The 23,161-nt window shown below is 30.9% G+C and overlaps 3 protein-coding genes across 3 annotated transcripts; all 3 read left to right on the top strand.

Annotated features, from left to right (window-relative positions):
• Nucleotides 1-7,485: 7,485 nt before the first annotated feature.
• On the top strand, nt 7,486-11,256 carry LOC122581873. Its single transcript, XM_043754188.1, has 3 exons — nt 7,486-8,420; nt 9,795-9,975; nt 10,611-11,256. Exons 1-3 carry the CDS (start codon nt 7,677-7,679, stop codon nt 11,105-11,107), a joined length of 1,422 nt encoding a protein of 473 aa, XP_043610123.1. The 5' UTR covers nt 7,486-7,676; the 3' UTR covers nt 11,108-11,256.
• A 7,427-nt stretch (nt 11,257-18,683) lies between these two features.
• Nucleotides 18,684-20,173, top strand: LOC122582405 (UPF0481 protein At3g47200-like). Its single transcript, XM_043754795.1, has one exon. It carries the CDS (start codon nt 18,757-18,759, stop codon nt 20,092-20,094), a length of 1,338 nt encoding a protein of 445 aa, XP_043610730.1. The 5' UTR covers nt 18,684-18,756; the 3' UTR covers nt 20,095-20,173.
• Nucleotides 20,174-21,662: 1,489 nt separating this feature from the next.
• LOC122582832 (UPF0481 protein At3g47200-like) lies at nt 21,663-23,161 on the top strand. The gene has a single exon (XM_043755268.1). The coding sequence runs from the start codon at nt 21,737-21,739 to the stop codon at nt 23,069-23,071; it is 1,335 nt and encodes a 444-aa protein (XP_043611203.1). The 5' UTR covers nt 21,663-21,736; the 3' UTR covers nt 23,072-23,161.

Genomic DNA, 23,161 nt, shown 5'->3' with positions numbered 1-23,161 from the left:
GAGTGGACTGATACGGGTCAGAAAAAGGGTACGGATCCAGATCAGACAATGGCCAGACGAGTGGTTTAGGATAGGAACGTTTCTCAACGTACAACAAAAACATTTCAGACAATATTTATTGGTGTGGGAGTTCTCTGTTTTTCATCACCAAACTAACCACCACCTGTCCATTTCTTCTTTACTATACTCTACCCTTTGCTAACCATACGGCCCAAATATAAAGATAATAACTACTGATATATATTATTTATTTCGGGTCGGAGTTTAATTCGAGTTTCGTTTATGTGGGTTTTTTTTCCCGAGTGTCTGACATCATCTTATTTTCTTATGAGATGGATAATCCAAGGCGTCTGATGTGTCACACATATGGATTGTGAGGCATCACTTGCGTTGTAATTGGTAGTTAAAAAAAACATTTTGAAACATGATTTTTCAGTTGTGGATTAAGAGATAGGATAATGTGTGATCATTTTCCACCTATAAAGGAATATCATCGACGTTTTGAAAATCAAATGATGAAACCAGACTTTTAGACAAACCACATGGACGATTCGTGTCCATCACTCTAACCATCTAAGTGAATTGGTGGTTGTATGTTTTGATATCAATATAAGAGATCTAATTGTGTACCTATGTAAGAAAATTTATTGGATGGCCGAAGAATATATAGTTTATAAATTTTTATAAAAATACATTAGTTATACTGTAAACACTTGCCTATTTAGTGTTTTAGTTAAAAAGACGGACTACTATGCTAGAATTAAGTTTTGGATCAACTCAAATCATCATTTTCAAAATTAGAAGATCTCAACTTTGGCTCCAAGTTTCTTATCAAGGCTGCGATTTTGTTTCTTTATTTACGTATCAATTTCATAGTATAAATAGAGGCAGAAGTTGTAATCAAATAGAACAATCAATAACAATGTAGTCTTCAAATATCAATCGTTATTTTTGTTCTTGATAATTTTACTTTTATTTTCAATCTCAATTGTTATCATACTATATCGTCCAAAATAAGGGGAAAATGTTAACTTTATCAATTGCCACGTATGTAAAATAATCATTTGTTAAAAATAATTAAGAACGATTATATATAAGGATCAAATAATTATACTTCAACAACTCAGTGAGTGTTGTGTCATCATGCCATAAGCGGATAAGGTGATTTAATTCAATTATAACGTACATTCTGTTTCAAATTGTTGAAGAAAGTATAACGTCATTTCGTATGTATATATATATATATATATATATATATATATGGAAAATAATTTGTATTGCACCGATTGACCTATCTTAGGTATTGTCTTGTTAATAAATAAAAAGAAGTTATAAATTAAACCTTTGATTTTGATAAACATACAAAATCTCCCATAATCCCCATAATTTTACATAATTTCCCCTGCTTTACGTAAGATAGGTACTGTATGCTTAATCTAACATTTCCCCATATATATATATATATATATAGTGGAAAAATTAGGTAAAACATGCAGTACCTATTTTAGGTAAAGCAAAAGGGGATTATGTAAAATTCAATGGGGGTTTATGCTAAATTTAGGGGGGGTTATGTATGTTTATCAAATTCAAATATTTAATCTGTAACTTTTTTTAATGTGACAGTACTTAAACTTAAATAAAGTATGCAGTACGAATCATTTTTCCATATATATAACTATAGGACGTTAGACGTATTTCATAAGTTGATTTATTTTGACCAAGTTAATTACTTATCATTTAACTATGATAACTAATAAAGTTCTATTTACAATAGAGGTGAAATGAATTAACTTTGAACTTGATTGATGATTTAATGATAGATTAGATGTAATATGTATAATATGTGTTTGTGTGTAATGGAGGATGAGAAAGATAATATCAAAGTTTAATTTTATTATATGAAAACTTTTTACACAAATGAAGTGTTTAGGGGTATTTATACATTATAACCTAATTCTACTAATACTACCCCTTCTAATATTAGAAACTTACAATTTAACACCACATTTTATAATTTTAACAATAGGAATTGCATTATCAAGCTTTATTTTGAAGATGTTGTATAAGCTGTCATTGCACTTATAGTTTAGTCAAAATATTTGATTATTTGGATTAGGAATAAAAATACATAAAACCAGAGCAAAAAAGTTCTTTAACAGGAGTAGTTATTACAATAATCTAACCTGATTTTCCAATTTCTTCTTTTTTGTCGAAAAGCAAGTCTTCTGGATAAGTTTTTAAAACATATGTAGCAACTTTACACCAACTAAAAGTTGTATAATGATCAAAAAGAGATAATTGAGAAGTTTTGTACTTAGAATATAACAAGAAGGAACAATTGTTTTCTACACCCATTAATTTTGGCAACTATAGTACGTATGAGTTGTTTGTTAAATAGGATGCTTACATGTTAACGATTCGAGTTTCAGTACTAGTGGAAGCAACATCAATATATACGTATAGCTTGAGGTTGATTCCAGTTTGAAAAAATATCAAAGCTTTATTGAATGCCTCTTGTTGTCCATATACCTATATATATGCTTTACAATTTCCGCTTGTGATGAAAACACACAATTTTTGTGCAAGGAACGAATCAACTTCTTTAACGAGTAGGTTTAAATGTTTAATTTAGAGAGTATGTACTTTGTTATGCACTTCAACAAGTACAAGTATGACCTGTCCAACTTACAGTGGGTGTGTAAAGGCGATTTGAGGATCAAACTTAACAATTTAAGAAAAGAAATTGCATAGATATAGGGGTACGAGATTTGAAATTCGGACTAATTTCATCCATGCATATTTGACCTATGTTAACAGCCTCGTTGGTCGACGCTGACAAATTTGTTTGTTATAATTAGCCTAACCGTGTTGGAACGACCTTGTCACTTGGGGCAAGTTTGATAATCTGCTTAATTAAACCACGAGGGAATAAGAGGAGGGGTGGGTCACTCGATCAATCCGATCGTGACTTAATTACCTAAATGTTTAAGTAAAACAACAAAGATTAAATCACTTGGTCTCAGATCAAGTGGCCATCTGATGCCCTCTTTGGGGTTTTGGGGATCGAGGGGATGTTGGCTAGGGATCGAATTTCGATTCTCCATGATTTCAAACATTTATCTCTTCAAACGCGTGCGGGCGTACATGTTATCGCACCCTTGGTCTCCAGGATCCCCACGGGGTCCAACTTCTAGCATACTATCCGTTTGGATGTTACTGCCAGGGTTTGAAATACTAACCAACTAACAAGCCGTTCTAAAAAAAAAACTAAAAAGATTAAAGGAAATAGAAAAAACACTGGTTAACTTGGAAGATAAGTATGATAATGACTTTAACGGAAAAATAACAAAGAGGATGGGGAGTAGTTTTTTCTGATCTAAATCCTTTATTAATGTATATATATTATTAATGTTTTTTTTTAATTTAATGGTTTTAATTTATTTTTTTTTAAATTATTGTGTTTAATTGAAAAAAGGTAAAATGGAGAAAGAAACGAAATGTGCTATTGACATCACTGTATCAATTCAAAAATGTTCATCTATATCTATACTCTTGTATTACAGTATAAAACAAACAAACCCTCTCCTTTAAGTAATTAAGATTTGAAAGTACCATCTTATTCCTCTTATTTATTCATTAATTTAAACATTTTTCATATATTTATCTATAATACACTTAATGAAATAAATTATAACATGGTTCCTCTAACTCTTAAATAACCATATTAACCCCTCTTGCATCAATTAATATACATTTACCACCACACCACCGCCGCTGCACATCGCCGTCGGCACACCTTCGTTGCTACCATCATCGCCATTGCATCGTGCAGGGATCCTTTTACTATGATAAAATTGATTGAACTAAGTTTTTTTTTAATTTTAATTGATATCCATATGTGTTGGGAGGGGTCTTAAATGCTTACATACTGGGTATCCATATGTAAAACAATGGATTACGACATTACAAAAGAGACTTTTTTGAAGTCTCTGGGGTGAATAAGAATATGGTATAACTTTTTTCTTTTTTTCCTTATCATCTGGTAAAAGTTGACATGCACCTCTTTATGCATAAAAATGCACATCTACTCTTTCTTCTTTTGAGGTTTTGGACAACCAAATCAACATGCCAACATGCATTGCTCCTGCTCTTTTACACAAAAGTTATATTTTCATTTGAATCACTTATTAAGTTTACAAATATTATAGCTCTTTTTATTACTTTATGAGTAATGAGTGTATGCAACACTAGCTCTACTAAAACATATACAGCAGTATTGTGGTTTTACCTTTACTGATAATCCATCTATCTATACTTACACGTACGTGCTTAAATGAACTGAATACTAAGGTTATCTCAAATGCTAAGTACGTCCTTAGGTATCTCGTATCTTTGAGCTGTCACATTATATTCTTACAAATCCTTAAAATCTTTACACATCATTAAAATCTTTTAGTTTTACCCCCAACCATACAACCATATTAAATGCTCAATTTTGGCTTTGTCAAATTTTTTTTCTTTCAATTTTAACAGTAAATATTTGATTGACTGCACTTGCGTATAAAAATAGTGAGTCATGAAAAATGAGACTATTTGGTCTTATATTGGTGCAGTCAGGTATATATGGTGCTGATCGAATTGATTGAAGACTCTCTTCTGTTGTGCTCATTTCAAAGATTGCTAGATAACTGTGAAATTAGCTTGGTATTTTAGTGTATTTTTGGTCCTGAATTGGATTAGAATTTGAACTCTAATGTATGTTGATGGATGTTCTTCGGACTGTCCAAGATACATTTATATGTAAATGTGTAAATATTTTGGATAGTATTATAATTCAAATTTTTTAAAAAAATAAATACTTTTGTTTGTGTTATATATTAAACTAGATTTTAGACCCGTATCCAACATTGGACACGAGACTTCTGACATTATTGATATTAGATATTACTACATGTAACGTATAAAAGTTTATAAGTTCAAAGTTGAAGATATAAGTAAATACTAAGTATTCAATTCAAATGTCAAGAATATTAAGCTAATAGAAAGAAAACTAATGTAATAAAATAAAATTGGAAACATATACCCTCCTTAATCATTTGAAAGACTTCTATCATGAACGAAATTTGTTGTAGTGTTTTTTGTCTTCTCATCTTTGTCACATATTAACAAATTAAAGCCCCTTCTTGACTTAACTCGAGATACTGCAATGTATAATTATTCGTGTGTGAAACTGGACTTTATAGATAGAAACCAATTTTAATAATATTGTAAAAATAATTATTTTAGTTAATTGTTTTGTATTAATTACATAATATGATGTAAACAACTAAACGATGACTTCAGCGAGAGGTAATTTGATGAAATCGAGGAATATAATTGGTCAATAAGTCATTAGTTTAATTGTTTTTACTATTAAAATCTTAATATTTTTACATTAAATTTAATTTATTTTTAATTAAATATATATATATATATATATATATATATGTGATATAACATATTATTGGATATATATTACTTATTATTTTATTAGATAAATATTAAATATTATTCTATTGGATATATATTAGCTAATTTTATTTATTTATTATATTAAAGTTATCGGGTAAAAAGTGTAAAATTGTAATGGGGTAAAAAGTGTAAATTTGTGATGGAAAACAAAAAAGTGTAAATTAAAGTCAAAATTAAAAACAATAGTCAACATTAAGAAATCGAGAGCCATGATTGGTCGATAAGTTATTAGAGCAACTGTGTTTTAGTATAATAAAAGATTATGAAAGTTATATTCCGTCCATATATTTTATATAGAGGTGTTATATAGTATATAAAAAAAAGTAACATCAAAATCAAAAAGCAAAAGAGTTGCCGATATGATACGGAGTGAGTAATAAATTAAACTCCCGATCAAGTACATATTAGTTGTGCGCGCCAAACATACAAATTACAAATATACAATCTAAATCTAGTAGCGTAATATGGGGTCAAAGAGAGTTGTAACTCAAGATTTTAAGCGTCCAAAAATGTCTCAAAAAGGTGTTACATCAATTTAAAAATAAATAAATTAGCTAATATGACTCATAGACATCTTTCCAAGACAATTAGAGTTCTTGTAAAATTTGCACTAGATAGAAGACAAGCCGGTTAGACTAATCTAATAGACTTAAACAAAATTTAAAGATTTTATAATAATATCAAGTGTTTGCTAATTGAAGGCAAGAAAGAGGCTCAGCCAAATTATCGGGTACAATTACCATACACATGTTCAAGAGATATTGAGTAATTAAACTAATTGGGAACCACATGCATGATCTCTTTTTGTCTCCCTCTCGCCCCATATATAAACTTAATTATCGATCACTAGATTAAGTGATTAACTAGCAAGCTAGCTAGCTAGAGTAGGTTATGAGTTTTGTTTTGTTGGATAATAGAAGTCTTTTATTATTGTGCACATGAATTTTCTATATAGGATCATATTTTCTGTTAATGGATGTACATGTGAAGGCACATAACGGGGCATTATTATTAAATAAGAAAGATAACATATATATATTTCCATAAGAAACTTAAAAACTTTATGTTTGAATGGAAAAAGAAAATAAGTAATTTTCGTTTACTTTTTGGCTCTTTATATATAGTTTAAAAACTAAAATATATACACACGAAGAATGTCTCTTGGATTTTGGACATATTTCAATCATACAAATTAAAATATGCCTAAACGTTTGTATCATCAAGATCGTGTTTTCATTATGAACGATTTGTTGTCTTTTGGAGAATTTTACATCAACTTGTAGATCCACATTTTGTCATAAAGCTAGCTCTACGTATCTTTTCTCACTACGTACGTAGTAAGTATACTCATTAATCAACCAAACAAATATAAATGTAATGTTTCTTGAAACAATAAAATAGGGTAGATCGACATGTACTTGTGATGACATCAAAATAAGCTCAATGATCATATTTGAATCTTACTCCTCAAATTGAACCATCAAATTAAACTAACATGAGGGTACCCTTTCATTTTATTTAGGTTGTTAAGTTTCTCTTATAGGTTAGTACTTATTAGTTATGAATAAATAATGAGATAGCCAATATGATCCTCTAATGAGTTTTAGATTCGTTTAAACCAAAAGCTTTAAGTTTTATGATTAAATGGATTTTTTTGAATAGATATTTTCTTGAAAAACATATTAAAGGTGCTAAAAACTCTAATAAAACTCCCTACAAATACAATCAAAGCCAAACATCATTATAATTTTATGATAGACACTTCTTAACACCTATATTTATGTTTTACACTTTTTTTCACTCAATCTAACAATAACAATCATCTAATCTAATGAATGTGAAATAAGGATTTGTAGTGGTCCATAAAAGTATCTTTTCACCCAACCATGAGCGGCGGGATGTCCCAATTCCTTCTTTGCATATTTAAAACTAAACACCTTCTCATTCACCTCACTCTTTTTTTGTACTCAAAAAAAACATTTCACAATTTCCAACCTTCCCCTTTTTTTCTTGTTGAAATCTCTTCAACTAAACTCAACTCATTTCCACTTTTTTCAAAATTATTATCATCATTTTTGCAATCTCTTTTATAGATTTTCTTATGTTTATTTCTTGCCAATCATAATCTTGTGAAAAAAAAAAAAACTTTATAATATAAACTCATCATGACTCATAAACATTTACATGAGTTGCTACAAGAAGATCAGGAACCATTTCAACTTAGAGACTTCATCGCCGACCGCCGTACCCAACTCAAAACCACCACCACCACTTTCGCCGGTGCCGGAAAAACATCACACCACCTTAAAAAACAAAATCCCATAATTAAATCAACCATAAAACATGTTTGTTTTTTGTCATTCCAGGACTCACCGGACTATAAAAAGTCACCGTTTTTTGATTTTCCGGCGAAAGATATAAAAAGCCCATGTGGTAACAATGCCACCGTGTTTCTCAATATTCCGGCAAGAACCGCCGCCATGTTACTTGACGCAGCCACCCGGGTACAAAAACCAAAACCTGGGTCGGGTTCAAAACCTCAAACCGGGTTCGGGCTACTCGGGTCTATTCTCCGGCGGTTAAAAGATCGGAGTTTGAGGACAAAATGCCGTGAACTTGGACCGGTTACCGGAATACCCATTACGCCGGTGGTGAAAAGAAGCCGGAAAAAGACGGCGAACTCTGTCGGTGATGAGATACGGTTTTCATATTGGTCGGAAAAGTCGACGGAGATGGAAACTTCATGTAGTTCGAGATCGATTCATGAATTTGAAGAAAATGATCAGTGTTTTTGTTCTTCTAATCCATCTAGTCCGTTTCGATTTTCGCTTCAAAAAAGTCCGGTGAATATTCGCCGGAAATCTGATTCTTCATCGCCGGTGGCATCTCCGAGCCGCCACTGCCAACAGGTTTTGTCTCTATTATATGATTTTAATTTTTTAATTATTTTGATATTATTATAGCAATGATATATCATGCAATTTAATTTAGGAGAAGGAAATGTCATAAGCTAACCAACTTTTGTCTTATTTTATTTAAAGTAATAGTAGATTCTAAATATGAATAATTCTAAATTAGCAATTTTTTTTCCTATGGTCTAAATCAAAACCTTGATTTTAAATCATTTTTCTGTTTTAAACGTCATTTATTTACTAAAATTTTTAATATGAGCAATTTTACTTCCAATCTTTCGATTTTAAGTAAACCTTAAGTTTGTAATCTCATTTTTTTATAATTTCAAAATACACATTTTATACCAAAAGTCAAAACTAAAATAAAAAAAGTTAGACACCCCTTAAGTCATAGCGAATAGGTTCATTGAAAGGGCTAGAAGATTTTTCATGTTCGAGTTATTCTAAAATAGTGAGATTTTGATAAACATAAGTGACAGTTACACACTTACAGGTAGACTAATTTTGACAGAAAATATGAACATTTTGAATGAGTACACTTATAAACTAAACTACTAAAAATTTAAATATTGTTACCCAGGATAGATAAAATTTTTAGATTGATTTGAAGGTTAACTATACAAATTTATATTATCATGTATTCTTATTGCATATAATAACGTATTTCCAAACAATTTTATGTATAGTAAACTTACATAATGACCCATGTTACTATATCTAGGATTTTGGTAACCATTTCTTGCATTTTGATTCCTATGGCCGAAATGTTTGGTGACATGACAAAAACATCCATATTTTGGTATCGAGACAAAAGTATGCAATTTGGCTTTTTCTTTTTAAATATACACAAAATGTGTGATTTTTTGTATAAAAAAACATACACTTTGTTATAAATGTTATATTTTTATTAAACTATGTCTTTAATACATGATAATGCCTATTTAGGTGAAAATTGTAATTAAAAATTCCCTCAAATGGACAAAACATATATTTGTCTTACTACATTTTTGGCTCCTTTAGTATTAAATTCGAACAAAGCCAATGTACCATACCAATTACCAAGTATGGGAGTCCATAGATAGAACAAGCTAGAAGAAAAGTCAAAAGTCAACTTTTCAAGATTCATCAACACAAGTTTCATGAGAAAAACACATAGCTAACATTTTTTATTTTTATTTTTATAAGGATATAATTTTGTATTGGTAGCTTTATATATCTAAAAAATGATACCAACCGTGTATCGGTGTTCAATAATTCACTTTATATTAAACAACAACACTAGCTATTAAGTTGTTGATAGTACATTAGGTGTTACACCTTTTTAAACTATGCCATTTATTAAACCATTGCATGTACATTTTTATTTTGTAGGACAAACAAAGTTATGAAGGTGAGCACCCTCAAGAAATTGATAGACAAGCCGACGAAGAAAAAGAACATTGTAGCCCAGTATCGGTACTTGACACTTTGTTCGACGATGATGAAGAACGTGACAGTGGGACTGTAGAAGAGGATTCTTACGATATTGAATGCAGCTACGCGAGTGTAGAAAGTAAGTGACAATATCTAGTTATCGCTTAATCGTTTATACATATCGTCAGATATAACTTAATCGTTTATGCTTTTTGTTGTGCTTGGTTTTGGTCTAGTGTTATAGTACATCAAGCCTTGACATATGTAAATCATATGTACTTTATATGGGATTCATATATATGTATGAAAAACGAAAATGACATCTATTAACTTAAATTGACCTCCAAACCTCTTGTAGTTGATGGATTTGTGTCGGTCAGTTTTGATTATTGGGAGTTATTTATTGATTAAAGTCCTAATCGAGTTCTATTATTCGTTTGTACTAAAGTGGAAACGCAAATTATTTGTGGGGTCATGAAATTTAATTGTAGCGAACAATCACTAATATAGTATTTATTTGTGGGTGCACGAAATGTGTACATGATTAAAGAACACATCATTATGATATATGAATTTATAATACACACTATATTTAATAATCATTATCTTCTAATTTTGTTTCGTTATGAGGTAATTTAGATGTATTTGACTACTTGTCACCTCTGATTATATATTATTTGATTTTATAAAGTTGCATAATTTTTTTTGGATGTATCAAGTATTAACAATATATTGCTTTGTATCTAAAGAATTTTCTATATTAATTTTTGACAGGAGCAAAACATAAACTCTTGCTAAAGCTTCAACGTTTCGAGAGGCTTGCGGGTTTAGATCCAATTAACCTTGAAAAGCACATGCTAGAACAAAAATATGAAGAAGACGAGGATGAAGATGATGTCGTGAACGAAGAAGTCGTGAGTAATGAAGAGTTTGCTAGAGAAATTGTGAGCCATCTAGGAGTTGGAAAAATCCCGTGGTATATGAAAAAGCTGGTATATGACCTCGTTGATGAAGAGAACAAGAACAAAGAACCTCAAGTCGTTGTACAAATGGTATGCAAGCGGTTGCATTCGTGGAAAGTGGTTGAATTGAATACAATCGATATGATGGTGGAAACAGACTTTAGAAGTGAAGGATGGAAGGGGTGCGACGAGGAGATCAAACAGACGGGGATTGATATAACAACTGCTATTTTCGGATTCTTGGTGGATGAATTGGCTGAAGAACTTGTTAACTCTTCTTGGCAACAAGATTTTCAGATAATAATGTAGAAGTCAAGGATTCCTTTTTTGTTTCTTCTTACTAAATCATATAATTTACTTATAGGTAGGAAATTAAATGGATTCTTTGACCTATAAGTCAATTCTATGTGGCAAAAGAAACAATAGATTTTGATGATCATTAAGGGTACTTTTGTTCATCCAAGCCTTTTTAGTATTTGAAGTAAATTCTATGGAAAAGCTTTCTTAGTTATGAGCGGCCCGCAACGAAAAAATTACCAACTTACGGATAAACTAGAAAGGAGGATCGTATATTCGTATTAGAAGCAAGTCATAGAGTGTACAATCTTAGCCTCGTTTTGTTGGTAAAGTTTAAAACTAAGAAATTCTCCGTGAAAATGATTAATGGAAATACATTTTTGTAAATGTCTTAATGAAATGCTCGAATGACCCAAATGTATGGGATGGTGGGCTTTAAACCCATTACAAAGCATTACCTCATAGTCTCAATCCATCTTTTATTATATTAAAGCACAGTTGCTCTAATAACTTATTGACCAATCACAATTCTTGATTTCTTAATGTTGACTTTTGTTTTCAATTTTGACTTTAATTTCTACTTTTTTGTTTTCCATCACAGATTTACACTTTTTACCCACTAATTTTAATATAATAAATAAATAACAATAATTAATATATATCCGATAGAATAATAGCTAATATTTATCCAATAAAATAATAGCTAATATATATCCAATAAGAGGTTCTATCATATATATATATATATATAATTAATTATAAATAAATAAATTTAATTTAATGTAAGTATATTAAGATTTTAATAGTAATTGTACTATTTAATTTAATTTAATTTTAATTTTAATATATACTAAAAGACAGTTGAACTAATGACTTATTAACCAATTATATCGCTCGATTTTATCAAATTGATTCTCGCTGATGTCATTAATTAGTTTTTACATAATTTTATTTAATTAATAAAAAACAAATAACTGAAATAATTATTTTTACAATGTTATTAAAATTGGTTTTTATCTACAAAGCCCGGTTTTCACACACGAACAATTGTACATTGCAGTATCTTGAGTTAAGTCGAGAAAGAGTTTTAAGGCGTTAATATATGACACCTTAAACAAATTTCGTTTATAAAGAAGTTTTTTAAATGATGAAGGAGAGTATATGCTTCCAATGTTCTTTTATTATATTAGTTTTCTTTTTATTAGCTTAACATTTTTGACATTTGAATTGAACACTTATTATCTATTTATATCTTCAACTTTGAACTTATTAGCTTTTATGAATTACATGTATGAATATCTAATATTAATAATGTCGTAAGTCTTGTGTCCAGTGTTGGACACGGGTCTAAAATCTAGTAAACCCCTATATCCTACAGTAATATTTTATGCATATATACTTCATTTTCATATAAATATAAATATAATGATATGTAATTACAATTACGTCTTTCATCTTATCTTAGTCATATATTACAGTCACAAATGAATGCAATGATATGTAATTATGTATGCACAAAATATATGAAGAATTTTTGTTTACTTACTAAAAAAAGGAAAAAATGGGTTTAACTTCTTCTTCTTTTTTTTTTATTTTATTTATTTATTTATTGAAGTGAAATAACATCTTATCTCTAGGACACTACCTACAATTTGGAATTTTGGAGTGACATTTATAGGTACATTTAAAAAAGAGGGCAAAAAGGTTGTTTGAAATTGGAACGAGGTGGGTACCATCCAATGGCTAAAATGGTTAGACACAACACATTGTTGGGTGGGAATTGAACAAAAGTATCTTCCAATTTGGAAATCAATTAATCATTTTTTGACCTATATGATGCTAATAGTATGTTGTTAGAAAAATCATATACGTTATGTTATTAGAAAAATCATATACATGCATTATTATTTTCGACGACTTTACTTGAGTATAAACAATAAAGTAAAAAAGTTTTTTCTGGTAAAAATAATTAATGTTTTCATAACTTGTGCAAATAGAATAATTGAGTGGTACTTTTTGGTATTCTATATGTATTTGATGTATGGATTTTGGTAGTTTTTGAATACTAAAAAAATTGTCTTTAAAGCAAATACGGATTGGAATACTCATCATTAAAGCGTTTCAATGGATATCACCATAATGTTGTTCATGGAATGGGTCCCCATATAATCAGTTATACCGTTTTCGAATACATGTCACAAATATATCTAGACATAGTAAGTATTCTGAATGAGTCAAATAGGTAGAATTTTAGCAATAAATTTACAGTGTAGTAAATTTTTTTAAAACATGATAAAATAATTGATTTGAAGTCTTAGATAAATATTTCAACACATATATTCATGCTTTAAGCAGTCTCTGTAATGGTAACCATCACCTCATAATTATGATAGTTTGCCATTCTAAATAAAAATAAAAACGTAACTATACAAATTTATAAAATAAGATTCTCAATGAAAATAAAGAGATATCTATACCCCTTTTGATGTATAATCTACATTCAATATTAACCCATTTTGATACCTTAACGAATCTATTGATTCTTCCATTTTTATCAAACGCCTGTTACCAATGTGACCAAGGCACCAACTATAAATTTTGTGGTTATTAATTGGCACCTCTTGTCGGACGTATTTAGCGTAAGAATATTTCTGTTTGGAGATGACCTAAAACTCACTCCAACTAAAACAATTCCTTCACCGAAATTCTTGCTCATGAAGATGTGGTTAACTACTACTATTATTCAATTTATGTCAAGTTTCAATTAGAACAGTGTTATATATTATATTAGATATTAGAAATGACAAGTTTGATACGGTTAATTACTAAAAACTTTTGGATTTTGGTACTAATACGTATTATTAGATGTATAAAAAGCTATACTTTATACATAAATGTCATTCCAAATTAGATAAGAAATTACTTTTCATGAATGCAATTAATTATTATTCACCGTCTATATTAAAGACTAACCCATATCTTTTTCTACTATAAAAAAATTTATAAAATTGTAAGCATTTGTAGTTATTCTAAGCACTTACAAAGAGACTATTTTAGAGTATATTTTAGCGACACTTGCATATTCTTTTATCACTCTATAGGAAAAAATATTGTTTAGATACTATAGTTTTAAAATCATATTTGTGTTAATTTCTTATAATATAATGTTTTTTTAATCTAGACAAAAAATTTGTTTTGACACGAAATTCAATTTGTTTTGACACTTACATACTCAAGTAACAATGAAAAACTCAATTTGTTTTGACACGAAATTCAATCTATTAAAAATACGTTTTCTAACAGCTCTAAAATAACGTATTCAAAATATGAACGTTAGACTCATGCTTCAATGCTTCATGGGATTTGAATAACCAACCCAACTTGGGTGCCGTGGGTATTACCAACAAGTGTTTATCGTGAATTTACTTCAATATGGGTCCATCTTTAATGTTCCCTTTGAATTGGGCTTCTTTCTTACATTCAAAATATATACGATTCATATAAATTATACTCCATTAAAAAATTTAAAATTAATTATTAAAAAGGACTAGTGCAAATTAAATAGCCAGATAGACCTATGTATCATAAATAATGAACAAAAAGTAATATACAATTATTAATACGTTATTATCATTTTTTGCCTCTTTCGAATGTCGTAACAATAATCGTAATATACCAAAAGATAACATAAAAAAGAAAAAGTTAAAGCTCCCTCGTTGAAACAACCACGACGATCATCTACAATCCATCCCAATTAGGACCACAAGTCCCACCAATGGTGTGGGCTCGTGGTCAAGTCCTTCACTAATCCACCACCAGCCAATAACCAACCCGTCTAAGAGCATCAGATATGGTTGTGCTATGCAAAATTATCCAGAACGTCACTTCATCGCTACATCAGTTTTTATCATTTATCAATTTTGAGGCGTTATGGATGCAGAATGATACAGAACGCAGAACATTTATTTTTTTTTAAATATTTTATAAGTTACATAACTTATTATTTTTTTTTGAAAGGTGTGGATCATTTGCTCCTAACAAGGGATCTAACTTACGTAGTCTAAACCGGGTCCGCGCTAGAGATCCCCCTCACCCTCAATACCTAATAGGAGGAGAAACTCTCAACTAAACCGCCCGAAGACACTACATTTAATTGGGATAAAACCCTGCCCCCTCTGCAGGACTCAAACCTGCTTCACTGGAAGACTTTATGTGAAATTCTTTTTAAATGTCTTTCCAATATCTCGAACCCGAGATCTCCAGCATATAAAACTGGTGCTCAACCACTAAGCTATGATAGGAAGTACACATAACTTATTCTTTTAATTATTAATAATCAAATAAAAACACATCACATATAAAAGTAACACATTAATGATAATAAACCACTTCAAAAATACTAACATGCCGATAAGTATAACAAACACATATTTTTTACTTTTTTTTTTATATAACAACTCGGTAATTGAAAAGTAAAAAATTAAAATAAAGAAATTGTCTTAAAATAAATGTGGATGTTTAACCATTAGAAAGATTGTTATAAACTTGAGAGTATATACGTGGCTAACAAAATCAAGTGCCAGCAATACTACTCATCATATTTTTTCAATACTTACTTCCATTATGATGATCTTCTGTTTCTACTTTCAAATTAATTCCAGAAATACTCCTCATCAAAAATGTGCGTTCAACCATACATAGTCAAGAAGAAAAAAGCAGCGAAGGTTGATAGATAGTTTCATGAATCCAGCCTTAAACCAATTCCATTTAAGTATATAAGGTAACTAGGTAAGGTTTATCCTATATTAAATAAATAACCCATCATGCTATAGTAAGTTATCCTGAATTTGATTTCCACTAAAAGCCAAGAAGAAGTTTCACGCCGGACATCGAATCCTTGATCGGCGCCGAATGAGGTGTTATGGAGAACTAAACGGTGCGGACTGCCATGTCATTGTTCTTGGTCGGCATTGAAGCACCATACCCCATGTTCTAATTAGCAACATACTTATTTCTGTCCCTCTCAAGTTTCTTTAGCGTGAACATACAATGACCATTTATCCAATCCAATTGATAGAGTAATCGAATTGGATTACAAGTGTGGTGCATAATTGTGAAAAACCTTTTATAGATTTACACACTTGTAATGTACTGTAACGCAATACTTTATACCTTTTTTCGTTTTAAGATATATAAAACCTAATACATTATAACAACAATTCCATATACAGATTGTTTTCCGTTCATACAATAATTTACAATTGAAAAGAAGCATAGGTTAGGGCCAAATAAAGTATCTAAATGATGGTTCTGGGCTTTGGCCCCAAAGCTCAACATGATGTCATGATGTAATTTTGGATTTTTGGTTATACTATTTTCCAAAAAAATGAAACTAGTCACTTTTTATAGGTATGGTTATATGAGTTATGTTATCGATGTAATTTGGCTTTCTATTATGTGTTGAATAACAGATTCATCCAGGAAGTACTTGGAAGTAAAATCACACCATTGGAGGCATAGAAAAACGAATATGTATGTAGTGAAGAACCGAGTTTTGGTTACATGCTTGATGCTTACATGATTTAACAATGTTGTACACTATAATAATAATGTGAAGTGGTGCATGGCTAAAAATAAGTGGCATACGATCATTACCCATACAGGATATATAGGAAGTTAGGAACTCAGAAGAGTGGATGATGGATAATTCATAATTGTATGAAATGAAATGCATATTTAAAAATCATGGTAAAAGAACTGAAAGCCCATTCATATTCTTTAACAAATAGTCAATACTCAATTGCTCTACTTTGCCGAGCAGCCCAAAGGCCCAAACATAAGAGGCCGAGACGTTTTTCATGGATTTTTTCATGGCTAAGAGCAATAGACCATTTACAGTGTGATTTTACTAACAGTTTTAATGCTATTACATAATTTACATTAGGTGTAAAAGCCATTTTGAAAATAGCTTATAGAATTTGAACCTGTTGATGATAATAAACATCTTTTCTCATCTATACTTAATTGTAACAAAGGCGGAATTACATGTGAAACAAGGGGAGCTCAGGCCATGGTTTGCTAGATCGATGTAATGTACGAGTAATTTGTTCAGAAAAATAATGTATTCTTTATTGGTGCTATGGTTCAAAGGAAATATGGGTAACCGGTCTAAACTTTTTAAAAGATTTTCTAATTATCATACATTGTTTTAATCGGATCCGGATAAGAGAGCCTCTTGTAGTATAGATTATTGGTCCTTTAAATAATATGTTTCAAATCTTTGTATATTTATTATTGAACGTAATACAAAGTTTTTTGTTATAAATTGTGACGTGGAAATCAATTTACAAAGATGTGAAGACATTAGCATATGCTCTAGTCACACTCAAAGATATGAATTAATATCAAAGCAGAGATAGTGTTCGCGCGTTGTGGCGGTGAGATAATGGGGTGATAAGTCAAGTCATATAGTATGATAGCCAAATATCTTAGCCGTAAGGGCTCTGCCCTCGGATTTAAAAATTTGTTGAAAATATCGAATGACATCTCTAATGAAAGAGCATGAAATTTTAAGAACACCCATACAATTTTTATAATTTATCGATATACGGTTTTTAAGATAAAAGATTTTGAATAAATTAGAGGAAAAAATGATTTATGGAGGGGAGAGAAAAAAATTGAATGGTTGATATTTGATGAGAGAGAAGAAAATGAGTTGTTGAAATTTAAGGGTATTATAGGTATATTAGGTAGAGATGTTTAAATTAATGAATAAATAAGAAAGGTAATTTAGGAAGTTCAAATCTTTAAATAAGAATTTGAAAAAGGGCAAGATGTTTTATAAGATAGTATTGAAAGTATCAGATAATGGCCGCGAACGTGAGGTGAAGACTGCTCACATATTGAATTGCTTAAAGGCATGTATCTCGCTGTGTTTTATGTGTGATAAGTGACCTTAAAATTTGATGTAAGAATTGTGTGACCATAACATTAGAATTATGACTTTTGAGTGAATATGTTGTAATGCAATGCGTAAAACTAAGCCTCATTGTTGACTAAAGTTATCGATACACTTGTTTTTCTTACACACTCCTATAGTCCTATGAGATATGTATAGTTCCTTATTCTCAAAACAAGATATTCACACATTTAGATATAGCATCTCCAATAAAGTATTTTAAAACTTGTTGCTATTGGACGTTAAAGTCTTTTTGAGAATAGCTTATGGAATTTCAACCGAGTTGATGACATGAACACCCTCTTTCATCTATACTTATTTGTAATTTAATAAATTTTGGATTTTTTCAAAAACTCTTTATAAAAAGCTTTTCAGAGAAAATAAAGATATATTTATAAAAAAAAAAACCACTTAACCAATGCCAATAAAGAAATATCACTCAAGATACACCAACCACACACTTGATAGGTAGATATCTTATCATATAAAGGATTTTCTTAGCTGATTTATGGAATCAAATATTCAAATACAGCGGCTGACAAAAACAACAAAATGCAAAAGAAAGCAATGGGAAGAAACAACACAGAGGTTTCATTTAAATTATTAGTTTGATTGATGCCTTCAATTCATCAGATATATATCTATATAGTCCTTTTAAATAACAATTAAAAAAAACCCCCTTAATTCACACATCACAAAAATAATGGAACTAGATTCACAAAAATGTGTAGACCAACATGCCATCACAATATGGGAAGTTAAAAAAGATAGACTTACGGCATTGCAACACAAACTTACCCAAACACCCAAACTACTCACGGTCACTGCGGCCGGGTCCAAGTGCTCGATATTCAAAGTCCCGCAAGTACTAACCGATGTTAACGGTCCATCATACCAACCTCACATCGTCTCCATTGGGCCATTCCACCATGGCGAGCCGCAACTCCAATTGATCGAGGAGCACAAGGGGCGAATTCTTAGCCAGTTACTTAACCGAAACAAGGCTATAGGGATTGTCTTGGAGGACTTGTTGAAGGCCGTGCAACCGCTACAAGTCATGGCCCGTGAGTGTTACTCTGAGACAGTCCCTTACAGTACTGACGAGTTTATCGAAATGATGGTATTAGATAGTTGTTTCATTATCGAAATTCTTAGAATGTTTGGCGGATTGGTGGATACTGATGAGTCGGATCCACTTGTAAAGACGTCGTGGGTCGTTTCATTTTTATTATGTGATTTGATCCGAATGGAAAATCAGATCCCCTTTTTTGTTCTCGAGTGTTTATTCGAGCTGACAAAAATGCCTACAGAAAGCCCAACACTTGCTATGCTCGCGTTGGGCTTTTATGGTTACGCACAAAAACCAAAAAATGTTTACTTTAACAAAAAGTCCAAACACTTGCTTGACCTTCTCCGGTCAACCTTCATTTCACAAGAAATTGAAAAGCCTACAAAACCCGAAAATCACCATCTACCATTGCATATTATTCACAATGCTACACAACTCCATCGAATGGGTTTCAAGTTACAACGACCACAGGAAGCCGAAATCGGCTTCTTGTTGGTTAACTACTCCAATAAAGACACAATTGACATGCCAACGATACAAATCGATGATTTCATGAGTGTTTTAATGTTAAATGCTATAGCATACGAGCAATGTCACACGGGGAGCTCGAAACACTTTACAACATACGCAATATTGCTCAGTTGTTTAATACGCGTATCTGGAGACATGGAATATCTATGTGATCAAAACATTATTGTGAATCAATTGGGTACGAATGATGAACTTGAAACATTTTTAAACAACATGGTGAAACATGTTACACTTGATGTCAATGAGTGTTACTTGGCCCCGTTATTTCATAACGTGAACAAGCGATGTGTGTACTCATGGCAAGTCCAATTGGCAATCATCAAGAACACGTATTTTATTACACGGTGGTCAATTATGTCGTCGTTTGCAGCTTTCGTTTTGTTGCTTCTAACGATTGCACAAACAATTTACGCGATACTTAGTTATGCTCGTACTGTTTGAATGACGATGATGTAATTTTACTATTTGAGATGTATTATACTCGTATATGATTAAGCAAATGATTGAGTAAGTTTTGCAACTTGTGTACGTTGGTGCCTTGATAGATTGAAACAGATCGAAATTTTGATATATATATAAAAAAAAAAGAAGCCTAGCTGTATATATGAGAGTATCCTCAATCTAAACTTCTCTATTAATTTATAATCATAACATGTACGTAATCATATCAACCTATTCGTTTTATAATCATAACATGTACGTAATACAAATTTATAAAAATGTTTTGTATTTTCAGTTTTCCAATTATTTTGAAGACACACCTATATATAATCTCTTATTTACTTATTAATTATAATAAAATTCTAAGTGATACCAAAAACATATAGGTTATTTTCATTTTCCAACTTCAAAATTATGCCACCATTGTGATGATGAATTGACCTTTAGGACAACTCTCTTAATTTTTTAATATTAATATTATGATAGCTAAGTGGTAAATTAATTCAAATATACTGTTTAAAATAATGAAAAGTATCTTATCTTACCATATATTAATATTTATATGTATTTACAACCACTGTAATAATATTTTGATAACAGTAAATTAATGATATTCTTTTTAATATGTAAAAAAAAAACATGGATATATAATACTTCATATATATATATATATATAGGGGTAAGATATATATATATAGGGACAATAAAATAAGAATGGTCTTAAAATAAGATTACGGTGATAACACTTAAAAATTACATTTTGATGCATTAAAAGTCCATAAAATTGACATACTGCATAACTAATTATCATTATTTAAGTGTTTAACAACAAATTGATCCGTCAAAATCAAAAAAATCATGTTTTTTTTTGTTGGATGCATCATTTTGATGGATATGCATCCAAGATGGATGCACAAAACAAAAAACGTGATTTTTTCGATTTTGATGCATCAATGTGTTGTTAAACACTTAAATAATTATATTGTAATTAGTTATGCATTATGTTAGTTTTATGGACTTTTAATGCATCAAAATGATGATTTTAAGTGTTCTCACCGTTCTTATTTTAAGAGTTATAAGTTCTGTTATTGGAAAACCCTAATTCAATATAAACATCCAAACACTTATTATACGAAAAGTATATATATGTTTATATTTTCCGTATGTATGAAATTAATACTATAAGTATAAGTAAGAACATACGAGTATTTGTATATAGTATAGTGTGTTTATGTTGAATTGATAGGTGTGTATAGAAGTTTCAAATACTTATTAGGATTGGAATATTGGATGCAATGATATGATATGATGTGATCTAATGCCTTATCTTGCCAAGATCAAAATTAGCCAAAATTAACTGAATGTTTTGAATTTTGTAAGCAAGTTATCTCTAAATTAGAAGCTAGTCATCGAATAATAAGCCATTAAAGAAAATAATAAAGTCATCAAATTATAAATGTCAAAGTCAAAATATTAGAGAAAATAAGTGGCCCGAAAGAACACACTTGGTTATTTAATTATTCATTTTATGCTAGCGTGTTGGTTCTTCTCTCTATCTCTACGTACATTCAATTCCCCCTATCCCACATTCTTAACAAAATAACTAATATTCAATCAATCATTTTAATGTCATAAACTAAAAATGAAAAACAATTCCCAAACAACTGCAGAACAACATAACATTACAATATGGGAAATAAAAAAGGATCGACTCACGGCTATGCAACACAAACTTTTCGATACACCAAAACTGCTAAGTGTTGCGGCGGGTCGGACAACATGCTCCATCTTCAAAGTCCCACAAACCTTAGTTGATGTAAACGGTAAATCATACCAACCTCACATCATCTCCGTCGGTCCGTTTCATCATGGCAAGGCGCAACTTGAAATGATCGAGGAGCACAAGTGGCGGTTCCTTCGCCAATTGCTTGATCGGACCAAGGCTAAAGGGATAGTCTTGGAGGACTACTTGAGGGCCGTGCAACCATTAGAGGTCATGGCCCGTGAGTGTTACTCTGAGACCATCCCTTACAGTACTGATGAGTTTATAGAAATGATGGTACTAGATGGTTGTTTTATTATCGAACTTTTTAGAAAGTTTGGAGAGGTGGTTGAGGTAGATGAGCACGATCCACTTATAAAAATGTCCTGGATTGTTTCATTTTTCTTACGGGATCTGATCAGACTTGAGAATCAGATACCTTTTTTTGTTCTTGAATGTTTATTCGAGTTAACAAAGACGCCAAGAAGCCCAACACTGGCTAGCCTGACGTTGGGCTTTTTCAATCTTGTAGTTCAAAGACCAGAAAATGTTCTCAAGAAATATGCCAACATCAAAGCCAAACACTTGCTCGACCTTCTCCGGTTAACTTTTCTACCACCCGAACTAGAAAAGTCAACAAAACAAGAAAACCGTCCCCCGCCTCACGTAATTCACAACATCTCAAAGCTACGTCGAGCGGGAATCAAGTTAAAACCCCATGAAGCCGAAAGCTTCCTTGTAATCAGCTTCAAAAACGGGGTGATCCACATGCCAACTATAACCATCGATGATTTCATGAGTGCATTTTTATTAAACGTGGTAGCATTCGAACAATGTCATAGTGGATGCTCAACCCACTTCACAACATACGTTACATTGCTAGATTGTTTGATAAACACATCTAGAGACGTGGGGTATTTATGCGACTGGAACATAATTGAGAATTATTTTGGTACGGATGCTGAAGCTGCAACTTTAATTAACAACATGGGGAAAGATATTTCTTTCGATATCGATGAGTGTTACTTGGCTCGGTTATTTGACAACGTGAACCACCATTATCATAGCGGGTGGCATGTTCAATGGGCGAGTTTGAAGTACACATATTTTAACTCGCCATGGTCCTTTTTATCGGCATTGGCGGCTTTTCTTCTTTTAATTCTAACCATTGCACAAACAGCTTACACGATTCTTGGATATGTTCGTCCTCCTTAGTTAATTCGTTTATGAATTCCAATATATATGTATATCTGTTGTTTGTTAGAGTTAATTATGTTTAAAGAATACGAGGTTAAGTTGTTAGTA

This window comes from Erigeron canadensis, chromosome 9 (genome assembly GCF_010389155.1).
Source record: "Erigeron canadensis isolate Cc75 chromosome 9, C_canadensis_v1, whole genome shotgun sequence".
Taxonomy (NCBI): Eukaryota; Viridiplantae; Streptophyta; class Magnoliopsida; order Asterales; family Asteraceae; genus Erigeron; species Erigeron canadensis.
Note: the sequence above shows the minus strand (reverse complement) of the source record. Positions and strands in the feature narration are given on the sequence as shown.